Source organism: Cibotium barometz, chromosome 20, assembly GCF_041138505.1.
Source record: "Cibotium barometz isolate CiBa-2024 chromosome 20, ASM4113850v1, whole genome shotgun sequence".
Classification (NCBI taxonomy): domain Eukaryota; kingdom Viridiplantae; phylum Streptophyta; class Polypodiopsida; order Cyatheales; family Cibotiaceae; genus Cibotium; species Cibotium barometz.
Genome location: NC_141065.1, coordinates 16,201,290 through 16,216,228, shown reverse-complemented (window position 1 = coordinate 16,216,228; position 14,939 = coordinate 16,201,290). Strand labels below are relative to the sequence as shown.

The 14,939-nt window shown below is 39.1% G+C and overlaps 1 protein-coding gene across 1 annotated transcript in view; it reads left to right on the top strand.

The window, feature by feature from the left end:
- The window catches only part of HIT3 (HIS triad family protein 3), a 49,972-nt gene extending 49,091 nt beyond the window's left edge, over nucleotides 1-881 (top strand). Inside the window, exons 4-5 of the mRNA XM_086814494.1 lie at nucleotides 360-477; nucleotides 584-881. Coding sequence (XP_086670620.1) covers nucleotides 360-477; nucleotides 584-651 — 186 coding nt within the window. The 3' untranslated portion in view covers nucleotides 652-881. The remainder of the gene's footprint in view (nucleotides 1-359; nucleotides 478-583) is intronic.
- The last annotated feature ends 14,058 nt before the right edge of the window (nucleotides 882-14,939 follow it).

Below are 14,939 nucleotides of genomic sequence, written 5' to 3'. Positions count from 1 at the left end.
ATCTACGGGACCTCCCTTATGCTGCTCCACATGATGTACTACCTTTTCTGGTGATATTCAGCAGTGATCTTCTTTTCTCCTTTATGCTTGCTGTCCATATACAGTGTTGTACAGTTCTTGCAGCATTTCTTTGTGGGTATTACAGCATAGTATCCATTCTTTCATAGCAAGTCATAAAAGACATTTTTTTTGCATTGCCGTCTTTTGGATCATATATATATTTTTTGACTTCATGTACATCTAATCATGTTGGTTCTGTCTAGCTGGGTGCACCTGCCCAGAGCAATGAGATACTTAATGTTATTACTTTCATGAAGTGTAAATCTTTTTTTTTTTTTGTTTTTTGGTCTTTGCCAAAGGCAGAGGAGAGACACAAGGAAATTTTGGGGCATCTGCTTTACACTGCAAAGCTTATTGCACTTAAAGAAGGTCTTGAAGAGGGCTACAGAGTTGTAATCAATGATGGGCCTAATGGATGTAAGTTTAAGGAAGTGCTATTCATGCTTTAGTTAATCGGTATTTGTTTATGGTAGAGTTGGCATACCGAGACTCAGCACAAGGGAGCAACTTATGTTGTATGCAGGTCAATCTGTGTACCATCTGCACCTTCATCTCATTGGGGGTAGGCGGATGGAATGGCCTCCTGGTTAACCTTTCTCTGAGAGTCATGGGAAAGATAAGAATGGGGGCATTAACGATGCTTCTGGTCTTATTGACGATACAAGCTACTGATTTGTCTAATTAAGATCATTATGTCTCAAATGCTACAGGTTTTGAACAAATGCACATTCAAACCCCACCATGACTAAATTGGTACATAGTTTGGAGTATTTTGGCTGCATGGAACTCTATGTGAAATGCAAGTGCGTGCTTATTGTCTATCACGTGCTCCCAGTTTTTGAGCTGGCAAATTTAGTGATTGTTTAATTTTGAACGTTTTCCTGATTAAAAGCCGACTTTTGTGCCAAATAGGAAAGCAGTTGATTGCACTTTGCTTGCTTCTGCTCTGTTGTCAGAGGTGAAAGAACAAATAACAGCATGCTTGTCAAGGCAAGTACAAGGTATTTAGGTTTGTATTAGGGGAGGATGGAGTGAATAACGCATTAAGGGAACGTGCATGTGTATGTGGAGCTGTTTTGCGATATAGATCTTTCCTGTACTCAACTGTAAAATTTTGTGGTAGTATTGAGTTGAGAAACTTTGAGAAAGAGTAGCAGCAATCACATGGCTGTTTGCATTTGAAAATCGCCCCATCAAGTGATTGCTTAAAGACTTTGACGGCTAAAGAAAACAAAGTGCGCCTACTTCTTATGTAATGTATTCTTAACAGGAACTAACCAGGAATGGCTTCTGTGCACCCTTAGTTTTTTCCGCAAGAATTGCTGTGCGATGGCAATTTTGTCATCTCTCAAGGGCCTCCGAGGGCCTTTGAGGGCATGTTGCTTGATCTTAAATGAATTTAGAGTGTTGTTTGAGTTTTGGTTAGGCCATCCTAATATTCTTGGCCTTCTTGGACCCTCAAATGATTGCTCGGACATCTCTCAGCACTATGCCCCTGCAAGCCTCTGAAGCTTCTCTAAACTTACCTGTTTGTCTTTGAAAGAATAAAGAGAATTACAGTATTTGAAGCAGGTTACAAAGAATTATTTTGGGTAAAGGAAAAATTATACAGCCTGCAAGTTGTATCCTAGAAATGGGAACTTCAAAAACGAGAACAGTGCCTAGTAGGAAGGAGGTGAAGTAAAACATAAGTGTAATTGTGGTGCCAGTTTACTGTGGATGGGCATTAAGGTGAGCAGATGACACAGCTAGGATTCCTTTTATGCCACAACCATGGATGACCAAGTAGAAGAATGGAAGAGACCATGGAAGATGCACTCAATTTTATGCAATCATATCTCCTGAAGAACTGAATATCAAAGCATGGTTAACAAGACTCGCATAGCATGGTCCACCTGGAGTTTTATGCCTGATGTGGTTTTCATGCGTGGAAAAGCAAAAAAGAGCAGTTAATGAATATCAACAACCTATACAATGACGAGGGTGACAATAATAATCAAGGGTATAAGTTTGGTGTTTGTCTTTTATACATAGCTTGTGATGATTATGATCAATTGTATGTGTTTGTTGCATGTTGCTGGTTTACTGCTTGTGATGTTTTCTGTTTATATGTTTGCTAATTGTTTTTGTGCGATAATGATGATCCTGATGAGCAGTTGATGAATATAAACAACCAACACAATGATGAGGGTGATGATAATAATCAAGGGAATAAGTTTGGTGTTCTTCTTTTGTACATAGCTTGTGATGATTACGATCATGACGATGAGGATGATCAACTGTATGTGTTTGTTGCATGTTGCTGGTTTACTGCTTATAAGTGTGGTGTTTGTCTTTTGTACATAGCTTGTGATGATTATGATCATGACGATGAGGATGATCAACTGTATGTGTTTGTTGCATGTTGTTGGCTTACTGCTTATGATGTTTTTTCTTTATACGTTTGCTAATTGTTTTTGTGTGATAATGATGATCCTGTTGAGCAGTTAATGAATATAAACAACCTACATGATGACGAGGGTGATAATCAAGGGAATAAGTTTGGTGTTTGTCTTTCGTGCATAGCTTGTGATGATTATGATGATGATGATGAGGATGATCAACTGTATGTGTTTGTTGCATGTTGCTGGTTTACTGCTTGTGATGTTTTGTTTATACGTTTGCTAATTGTTTTTGTGTGATAATGATGATCCTGATGGTGACAAATGATTAAGCGTCTGCATTTGTTGTATGTTGTTTGTTAATGAAGATGATCCATTGGGATGTTAATAAAAAAAAAGAACAATAAACTCCTTCCTTGTTGCATATATGCACACCCCACCTCCCTTCTTGCACCCTACCTTTTCCCTCTTCCACCATGTTGCTAGGTGATGCAACAAATACATGCCGCTGAGTGATGCAATCATCCTAAGAGAATAGACATGCTCGCTTGCAGCAGGTTGAATTGGAAGTGGAGTGCAAGGAGGAAAATCTATGCATAGAGGACGTCCAATAGGAGGAAAATTTGTGCAAAGAGGACTTCCAATAGGAGGAAAATCTATGCAAAAAAACAATCACAAAACGAGGGGAGTTGAATCGAAGCAGTGATTTTGGTGACTAGGAACGAACACACACACACACACACACACACACACACACACACACACACAATTTCTGGGAAGAAAAAGGTCACCGTATCCACCCAACCTGTGTGAGTAAGATCTCCCAAAAATTCAAAAAGTTTTTGAATTACTCGAGTCCTTAACTTGAGAAGAGTTATGTATGCAAGGACAAAAACTCAAGCAGAACAAAGTACCAACATTTTTTCCTAACTTTAAATATTTATTGTTTGTGGATGTTGTATAATTGTTGTTAAGATTGTGATTGTTTTTTTTTTTTTTTGGGGGGTGGGGGGGGGGTTAAATACAACATGTTTACTTGTTTGTATAATTTTTTTTTGCTTATTTTGTAGGCTTGAATTTTGTACATTTTCAGTGGAGAAATTACTTTGTGTTATAAGATATTTTGTTTTATAAATTTGAAGAGAGGTGTATCATTGCTTTTTTCTTTTTGTATTGGGAGGATTGGCGCTACTGAAATTACTACTCTCCCTAGGGAGTGGGTAGGTTCTAATTGGGACCGTCTCAATCAAAGGTGAGGGTTTTCATTTGTATTCAAAGAGAGCATAGGGAGAAGTTCAATACACTCATTTCTCCTTGTGCCTCCTTGTTATGTCACTCTTAATTATAGCTGGCAAGTTTCATACTTAGGACCACTCCTTGAGACTTTAAACTTCTCACCCACTGCTGATGGCACTCTTTCATGCTATTAAAGAGCATGAATTGTGGTAGTTTTTTTTTTGTTTTTTTTCGTCCAAGGATGGGCTACAAGTTTCTCTTCTTTTCCTCCTTTAAAGAAGGATTCATGGAGCTATGAGAGTTTTACATTAGGGTTTTTAAAAGAAGAATAAGATAAGGTAAATAGAAATGGTGCCTTTATAAGAAATTCTACAAGCTTGGTAAGCTTTGAAAAGGGTATCTTAAGATTTCGTGATGTATTCAAATGAAGGTTTCTTGATTCTTTTTTCTATGCCTTATATAAAATGTGTGTGCGCGCATGCAAATATAGAAGAGTAGTAGACATTATTTTTGTCTCATTCTAAAGTGGCCAATAACAATAGAGAAAAAGAAAAAGTAGATCTAAAATGAAGTGAATAATGAAAGACAAAGAGATGGATATTAGCGATTCCCCATTCATTAGAATTCAAGATATGTGCAAGGGCTTATATAGGTGCATCAAGCAATCACAACTTGCGTTCGCTAGTTTTCTTAGAATAATAAATTCTCCTCCTCTTATTGAAAAGCTAGATAAACAACACTAAGATGTAATACTACTAATAAAAAAGGTGTTGTTTGGCAAGTGTTTAGAACATGCGAGTCCATGGAGAGACCTACTTGGGTTCACATTTGTGAGACACACTTGAATGCGCTAGTGCAAGGCTTCGAAGAGCTTGTGCATGGAGTTTGGGTGAATGTAGGAATAAAACAATGTTAAAGAAAAAAGATGCAACACTACTTCATCTCAGTAATGGAGTTTGGGAGATACTAGCAACATAGAACCACCAAGAGATGATGCATCAAATGATGGGAAGAGAGGTTGTAGGTTTTTTGCATAAGGATATTTGGATGGATAACAATTTTGTGTCAAAGTCAATGATTGGGTACGCACAAGGAGCCACAACACCAAATGAAAATTGGTCATTCTAATTAAGCCACATTAAACTTTAACAATTACAAGCCAACTTCAATTGAAGTAGGAGATACATGCTTTGACAAAGCAAAGTATGAGTGTTTCATAATATGTCTTGAACATTAAGAGTTTGCATGATTAATTAGGATCTATTATTGAATCTATAGTAGGTGAAGGTTTGTCTTTGGTATGTTTACATGGATTAGGGCAAGAATACAAAGGTTTTGATACAATTATTAGTTAAGGACATGGTATGAAAGGAAGAGAACAATATATACATGCTAAATGTCAAAGACAACAAAATATGGATCTGCAATAAAATTTAAGATACATAACAATGGCAACAATAAAATTTAGATGCATAAACAAAATCAAACAACAAAAACAACTATTGTACACTTTTGTGAGGAGCAAGAGGAAAAGTTAAAATTTCTAGAGATTGTGATAACTTTCATAGAGGTGATGACAAGGGACTAACATGATTTAGATTTAGAGATAGGGCACAAATAAATTGGCAGAGGGAACAAATGAATTAGTCATATTCATGTAAATAGGTTGAAAGAAATACTTTCCATCAAACTTAAGTGTTCATACTTTAGCATTACAGATCATGAACATGGATGTGTATGAAAATTTAAAAAGTTCGTAAGGCAAAAATTTTCAAAGCGTGCAAGAAGGAGAATTGATCTTATTCCATATGCCATTTGTGGACCAACCCTATTGACTTTTGTCTAAGGTTTTCATTACTATGATACTTTTTAAAGAAAAGTATGGGCATTATTTATGGAAGCTAACTCACATGCAAGCATTTTCTCAATGCTCCACCCTCATGTTGTTTCTACAGGTGATGGATGTGATCTATTTTGTAAGCCTCCCTTTATAAGGAGTAACCATTGTGGTGAGCACCCGGGCATCTTCGCAGTTTCCCAGGGTAGACAATGGATGTTGACCAAGTGTGGCCAGATGGTTAGTAGATGGCTTATGTAGACTTGGCATAAGTGTGGATGATTAGTAGATAAGTTACGTATACTTGGAACTCTGCCAAGTAGAATGCATGCTTGTGTAGGCTATGTGACCGCATTAGGAGACAACTTATGTAGACTTGGCACTCAGCTAAGTAGGATGCATGCTTGTGCAGGCTATGTGACCGCATTAGTAAGTGCCACTAGATAGCAATTCGAGGACACTATTCTCGGGTTGGGCCCATTTGAGAGTCTAGACGGTTTCAGATGGGTGTGGGAGCTGCACATAGTTCCTACGGAATCGTGTTGTAGTCTTACATGATCTCAATCGGATGATATGGTCGGTCAGTCATTTTCGACCAAGTGGTGGGTTAGCCAATGTGGCCAACTTAGTTTATCATTGAGTTCAAGCACTCATGTAAGCAATATCCTTCGTCTAGAGTCTTTCTAGATCGCCATCAAGTAGGTTCTTACTCGGAGCACATGGGTAGGCGTATGCCATCAGTTTATAATCAAGTTTTTTACAAGAAATAATATTGTTTACTCTCCACTTCTTTGTGTAATTTAGTGATTTATAATGTGTTCACCTAGCTTCTGCCATTGTGTATTCTTACATGTGTACACTCACATATTTTGATAAAAATTCTCAAAATTTTAAAATATTATACTACATATTCTAGAGCTAAAATTGAAGGTTTTCTAAGGGATTGATGCACCTCACCTTAGAGAGAACTTTTAGCAATGATAATTAATTAGATTTAAATACATTGAATGACCCTTAATTCCTTAATCTCCTTATCAAACTAGCGTTAAACCCTATCATTCAAATGAAACACAATGAAATACTTGTTGCCTTTTGAGATAGGAAGTGTTAGACACTTTATTAAGTGAGGAGTCATTTAGCATAAGGTGGAAGAGCACCAACTTGGGTACTAGGATTTGTGATCTATTTATTATTGGGCCATCAACCTAGGTGGACGAGGCTAAACTAGTGCACCTAAACTAGGTACATTAATATTGGCACTCGGTAGAAGTGACATAGCCACTCTACATGCCAACCCAAGAACCAAACTAATCTAAAGAAGAATCAATTGATCTTAAGATAGGGAACTAGCTACCCACATGTAATGCTCACTATGCTCACATGGTGCCCAAGGAATTATGCATTCTACTATGGGAATTATTGTTCATACACTTACCAACTTTTAAACCAAAAACTCGCAAAAAAAATTGGCTACATGTAGATAAGCCAATAAGTCCCTATACTAGGGTTATTATTTTGTAGAACATACTACTACCTTATAAGGTGAAACACATAGTATCGATGTGAGGCAAGATCCCATTGAAGGATTTCCACTAAATGATTCTACCCAAACCTAGTACAACAATATATGAACCTAAAGAGCCTTATTGGGAAGGAGAAGGTGTTGTTGGACAATTCTAGCGATAACCCTAAATTTTAACACAACAATCCATCAGAGTGTACCAACAGAGTGTAAAAGTACCCATAACAATTGGATTAGACCACCACCTAGACATCACTCGAGCTGTGTGTGACAGCCATTTTGGATTACTAGAGACTGGCATAGTTATAGCGCTAGCTCATTTAGTCGGGTTCACATTATGGACTGACCCTTGTATGTTGTAGTAGTTGAGTAGTAACCCATATAGTGTGTACTCTTATCTTTATGTTATGTTGGTTGAGTAGAGAAGAAGAAGATAGAAGAAAATTCAGCTATCCATCTCTCTCTTGTGTCTTGCTCTGTGTTTTGCTTGCTAGGGTTTGAAGCTCTCCCTCTCCCCCACATTCTCTTTATGGTATCAGAGCCTGGTTCATGTGAGAGCTAAGGAGGCAAGCAAGAGGCAAGAACAAGCAAGGAAGGAAGCAGTACTACACGGGTAAGAGCACCATCATCTCTTTCAAGAGCACCATCATCTCTTTCCCCTTCTTGGTTTAGGTACAACACCCCCTCAGTAGCTCTAGGAGCTATACATCTTCGATTAAGGAGCTGTCTTCGCAGGAGAGGAGCTACAAGGCATGTATACTGTCTTATTGGATAACATTTTTTCTGTCAGATTCGTGTTTCGGGCGCATTACGGGCCATGTTTCATATTGCAAGGTATTTTCAGGGTAGTATTCTAGAAGTTCTGGTAGAGAACTAGTTCTGCTCGAAATCTAGTTACTGGAGTGCAACAGTGCATTTTGGAAGCGCATTTTGGAAGCGCAGACAGGGTTTGCACATGTATCCTTGATTAATGGGTGTATGTACATGTACTCTGGTCACATTTGGTGACACATAGGTTGTGTTGAAGTACCACTGCTACAGCAGTTTTACAGGAGATACTCCTATATTACAGGTTGCATATACAGAAGTTGTCTCTGTTGGTAGGTTATTTGATTGCTGCAGGAAAACATGTCTAATGGAATTAATTAGATTATTAGTGAGAGGTTGGATAAGAATAACTTCCATGCCTGGAAGTTCAGAATGACCAATTTCCTAATGGTGGGTAAAGGATTTTCGGACTATGTAGAGGGAGACAATGAGGAGCCTCCAGAGTTATCTGAGGAGAATGCCACTCCTACTACAGATATAAAGACATTCAAGGATTGGAATTAGGGTGCAAGAAAAGTCATGTACTGGCTTTCAATTAGTGTCACATACAGTATGATAGGACACATACAGGATGCAAACACTCGAGCCGTTGCATGGAAGAATCTGGTTTAGATGTTTCAAACTAACACAAAGGCAAGGAAGTTGCAGTTAAAGCAAGAGTTGCATACTGTGGAAAAGAAAAGCATGTCCATCAATGAATATGCCTTAAAGATCAAAGGAATTGTTGAATCCCTTGGGTCTATCAATGTATCAGTGGAGGATGATGATTTGGTGAGTGTCTGTTTGAATGGGCTTGGCAAAGAGTACAAGCCATTCAAGACCTCCATTGCAGTTACGGAGAATATTCCCAACTTTCGCGACTTGATATCTATGCTGATCATAAAAGAAAAGGCTTTAGGTGAGGATTCTTCTTCACAAAGCAAGGACACATCGGAACAGGCCTTCTACTCTAATTCAGGGGTGTAGAGGCAGAGGTGGAGGTCGTGGTCGAGGCCAAGGTGGTGGCCGATAAGGAAATCAAAATTCTGGACAACAGCAGTCCAATGATTCACAACAGTATTCATACATAGGTGGAAGAGGCCAGTCTAGAGGCAGGGGGAGCCAAAGAGGCCGAGGTGGTTGGCAAAGAAATCAGAATGCAAATAGCATAGAGTGCTATTACTGTGGCAAACTAGGACACATGGCAAAGGACTGCTACAAAAAGCAGAATGACATTAAAAGTGGAAAGTTGTAGCAAGGCAACTATGCATCATCTAGCAAACATGGAGGTGATGATAGAAGTGAGTAGCTGTTTGTGATGCAGCACATGCTTAGTTCCATAACAAACATGGGATGTGTCAGGATCTCAAGATATATGGTATGTGGATTCTAGCGCCTCTAACCATATGACCAGTCATGCTGAGTGGTTTAGAGATATGTAGAAAATGGAAAAACCAGGTTATGTAGAAATAGGTGATGATACTGTGCATCCCATTGCACATGTTGGTAAAGTGCCATTGTCTATACAGGATGGCAAAATGAAGTACTTGGCTAATGTACTTTATGTTCTGAATATTACAAAGAACCTGGTTTCTGTTGGACAGATGGTTGAGCAAAAGTTTAAGGTTGATGGTATGCATAAGGTATGTGAAGCATGCCAACTTGGTAAGCAAGCCAAACATGCTTTCCCACATGAAAAACATGTCAGTGCAAGGCCATTGGATGTCATACATTGAGATGTATGGGGACCGACCAAGACTGCAACAATTGCAGGTTGCAGGTACTATGTTACATTCATTAATGTGACCACACTAGGAAAGTGTGGGCTTATTTCATGAAGGAGAAAAGTGAGGTGTTTGCTCTTTTTCAGAGATTTAAAGCCTTGGTCGAGAGAAGGAAAAAGGTATGCAAATAAAATGCCTAAGATCAGATGGTGGGGGAGAATATTTCTCCAATGACTTCAGTGATTTCCTGAGAAAGTAGGGAATCTAGAGGCAGTTTACATGGAGGTACACTCCGCAACAGAATGGTGTTGCAAAAAGGAAAAACAAGCACATTGCAGAAGTGGCACATGCCTTGATGGCTGAAAAGAATATGCCACATTACTTTTGGGCAGTAGCTGCTGTGTACATTATGAATAGGACACTCACTGCAACTGTTCATGGTATGACTCCTGAACAGAAGTTTACAGGCAGCATAAGACCGGATGTGTCTCACTTGAAAGTGTTTGGGTGTATTGCATATGTACATGTTCCTGATGAAGTGAGAACAAAGTTGGATCCAAAGGCAGAGAAATGCATCTTCATTGGTTATGCTATGGAGCAAAAAGGTTATAGATGCTATAACCCTACCACTCGTGAGATGTAAGTAATCAGAGATGTTGTCTTTGATGAGATGAGTAGCTGGTATGCACCAATAGTGAAGGCAACAGAAGGTGTAGATGTAAGAAGTGCTGAAGCTGCACCACATATAGAGCAATCATCACAGGTGTTGAGTGGACCTGGGGAGTCCTCGAGCAGTGGATCCAATGTTAGCCCATGGTCAGGTAGGTTGAGGAATGATGCAGGTACACATGTATCACGGAAAGGGAAGGAAAAGGTAGATCAACCTTTTGTGCTTGATCTGTGAGCAGGTCACTCATATGTGGAGAGTGACTCTAGCAACTTTGAGCAGAGCCTTGATGAGGAGCTTGGCATTTCGTCTATGGTTACTCTTTGTGTAAGGAGAACTAGGACTGTTTTGAGGACACCTGGTAGTGATCCATGTGTATGCAGGTAGGGTTAGATACCCTGTTGATAGGTTGAGATATGATGGATATACAACCCATCATTATGCTTACATGGTAAAAACAATACAGGAGGTTGAGCCCACTTGCTTTGAGCAGGCAATTGGAAATAAGAAATGGGAAGATGCCATGGATGAGGAGATGCAAATGCAACATGGGAGTTAGTGCTTTTGCCTAAGGAAAAGATGGCAATTGGATGTAAGTGGTGTATAAAGTCAAGCACAATGCTAATGGTTCAGAGAGCAGGTACAAGGCAAGATTGGTTGCCAAGGGCAATGCGCAGATTTATGGCGTAGACTATGAGGAGACATTTAGCTTGGTTGCAAGAATGGCAACCGTGAGAGCTGTCATTGTTGCTATGGCTGTAGGCGAAGGGTTGTTCTTTACATCAAATGGATGTAAAGAATGCTTTCTTGCATGGTGATTTGCAAGAAGAAGTGTACATGATGTCACCACCAGGTTATGTGAGTGATGCACATCCAAATTTTGTGTGCAGGTTATGCAAAGCCTTGTATGGCTTGAAGCAGGCACTTAGAGCATGGTTAAACAAGATCGGGGAGTATCTTGTTACCATTGGATTTCACATATCCGATGTAGATTTTTCACTATATGTGAAAAAGACAGATAGAGGGATCATGCTATTAGTCATCTATGTGGATGACTTGATTATCACTGGTGTGATAGTGATGCAGACATACAGGATGTCAGGATGCTTTTGAAGCAAAAGTTTGAGATGAAGGATTTGGGTGAGCTGCGGTATTTCTTGGGCATAGAGGTGGTGAGATCACCTTATGGCATTTTGCTATTGCAGAGGCAGTATGGCTTGGACATGTTGTCCAAGTATGGTATGACAGGCTGTAAGCCTATTTCAATGCCATTGGAGCAGAACACAAAGCTTTCCGCAGATAGAGGTGAGCTTTTGGAGGATCCCACTACTATAGGCGCATAGTGGGTAGTTTGATTAACATGACCATTACGAGAGGCCAGACTTGAGCTATGCTGTTGGACTTGTGAGCCAGTTTATGCAGACCCCTAGGAAGCCACACTTGGATGCGGCTAGACAGATCCTCAGGTACATAAAGTCCACAGTTGATTATGGACTTTTCTATGAGGTTGGTACAGAGATCCAGTTGTATGGGTACACAGATGTTGATTGAGATGGTAGTATTACAGACATGATATTTACCAGTGGTTTTATGTTCTCATTTGGGAGTGCTGTCGTGAGTTGGAGCAGTAAGAAGAAGCCAACAGTTGCCTTGTCGAGTACAGAGGCAGAGTACAGGGGTACTGCTATGGCAGATTGTGAGGTAGCTTGGTTTCAAAAGCTACTTGGTGACCTCTTACCATTCCCTTTCCTTGTGTGACCACACCCACCATACTCCCCTGCTGAAGTTGGGATGACTAGAGACTTGTTCTCCCTACTTCTAAGCTAGAAAACATGCCTACTTCATAGGGGTTTGGGATGAATGAGAGACTTCTTCTCCCATATTAAGTAGGGAGAATTCTTCTCCCTGCTTCATATTAAGGGGCATGCTTGGGAAACCTGCTCAAGGGGCTTTCTTGCCCATCCCCTTGCCATATGTCCACCATACCTCCTTCCAAAAGGCATTGGATACTTCTCACCTTACCTCTCACCATTCCCTTTCCTTGTGTGACCATACCCACTATACTCTTGTTGAAGTTGGGATGATTAGAGACTTCTTATCCCTACTTCTAAGCTCAAAAACATGCCTACTTTATAGGGGTTTGGGAGTTTCTCATACTTTTCTCTCCCTCTTATCGCCTAGTGCCTCCTACCACTAGCCCCTCCCCTCTTAGGTGATATTGGAATAGCTTTTGAAGGTAGAAGGCTAATTCTCGCTCTCCCAAAGTCAAGCCAAGTATTTTGTAAGTAATTTTTTGGTTTTTCTTTGAATTTTTAGTAATTAATATTAATTAATATTTTCCTAAGACTCAATTATGATGGTAGTGTCATATAGTACCTCGAGAGATCCTTTCTTAGAGTTTTTCACTCCTCTCTCTCTCTCTCTCTCTCTCTCTCTCTCTCTCTCTCTCTCTTTCTCTCATTTTAATAATTAGAGAGCTCTTTCTTGTAATTAAGTTATGATAATTACATTAATTATGATTAATGTAATTAAGTTATGATAATTACATTAATTTTGATTTATCATTGAGTTTAATAACTAAAGAAAGTAGAGAAGTAAAATTACATCATTAGGCTATTCTTTAATTTGTTCCTTTTGCTAGACTAAGGCTATTTGTGAGAATTTCTCTTGTAGGAGTTCTTCCTTTATTTATGTTTTCTCAAATTTTAGTTAGTTTAAGTATCTCTTTTATGCTTTTTAAAAGAATTGAAGATAAACTAACTTCTCTAATCTCTCAAATAGGTATAGGAAATTTTATTATAATTATTATTTCTATGATGCCGTGTTTAGAGATTTGTATGGTTAATTAGGGTTAGGGCTTCATCACTTGTAAGTAGAGCATTCTTTATTCATAAGTTATAAATGAGCGACGAAGGATTACATGTGTATATTTGGGCCTAGCACAAGATATGCTTTCTCTCTCTTGTATTACAAGAGAATCATGGTCTGTGCGAAAGCATAGACGATTAAAGAGAGATTTCTTTTCTTCTTTGAGAATTAGAGTATGTGAGTAAAAAGGATTACCTTTCTTAATCTAGGTATCATAAATGCTCTTTTAAAGATAAAGTACTCAGTGGGTGTGTTAAGGGATATATAAATGAGCCCATAAAGTACTATGAGAATTCAGTTATCATAGAAGAGTATAAAATTGGTTGAGTAGCTTCCAAAGTGTTGCAATGAAATTGGTTGAGTAGCTTCCAAAGTGCTGCAATGATGTGTTTATGCAATAGTTATGATAAAAATAATTATATAATTACTCATAAAGAAAAAATATAAATTTAGAGTCGGCTGTTAAGGTGGATGAGGGTAGCAAGAGAGTTCACACTCACCGTGGAATGGTGAGTCTAGGGCATGACCAACTCTGACTCGGGTCCTTCGATTTGGCATGGGTGAGATTAGGATTAACAACCTTCAAGTTGGATGTGGGGACTGGCCAGAATGTATGCTCTGTATAGTAAAAGCAACCCTTGGTGATGATGCTCTTCTCTAGCTCGGCCAACTCGACAGCCAAGTGGCATGAAGTAAAAAAGGAGAAAAGAGGAGCATGGTAGCCGATGTACTGGCCTATAGATGGGTGGACTGGATGTGTCTGGTACTTTCTTTTTCACAAGATTTATGATGAAGAAACCCTTAGAAGAACCATGCATGAGCATATTGTATAAATTATAACATACATCATTGTTTAAATTTTCCTACTTGATGTATTCTCTTGTATGTCAAGAATGAATGGAAAACCAATGCTATTTAAGTTTTGAATTTTGTGTCGTGTGGGTTCTTATAACTATGTGATTATACCCTTGGGCCCACTAATGGAATTTTGGGACCCAACTGGAGACAATTTACGCATGGGCCAAGTGGTTGTGGACCCAAGGGCAAGTAGGTATAGGCTTCACTTCTTGAGGGAGCACTCTTTGAGGTTCTTGGTTAAGTTCCCATTCCTTCACTGGAGCTTTCACCCAAAGATAAGACAATTTAGCCCTTTTCACAAAGTTTATGTATACAGCCATTTGGTGAACTTGGGGCTCAGAGGACTATTGGGGACTTTTGTTTCTAGGGGTTTTGTTGTTCTCCACTCACATCTATGTTTAGTTGACTCATCTTGTCCCAAAGTTCCTCGCTTGAGGTGGATCCAAAGGAGTCTAGCCCTCTTAATAGGAGAGAAATCTATTGAGTGCTAGTCATTTGTTGGGATTGAAGGCTTGATGGGTTTGAGGAGGTGTGGTTTGATGCACTACAATTGATTATAATCAGTTCCAATAAATAGTATGGACCGGGTTCATATCAAATGTTTCACTCTATTGAAATGGTCTCTAATGTCAAGGTAAGAGACTCATTTCAGATGTCTATTTTACTCAAGCTAAAAAAAGTACTTTTTCTGTGTATGAGTCTCATGTCTCTTTGCATCTCTAGGATCACGTATATAGACTCACTCCTATGGGCTCATGCCTCTAGACTTATGAATGTAGGCTCTAGACTCACATTTGTGGGCTCATGCTTCTAGACTTATGCCTCTAGACTCAAATCTATTAGCTCATACATTTTTTATATGAAATAGGACCATGCAAGTCTGGAGAACTGGACTCATGCCGTGCTTAGGGGACTCATGCCTATGGGCTCACGTCTCTAGGTTCATGCCTAGAGACTCACATCTTTAGGCTCACAGATC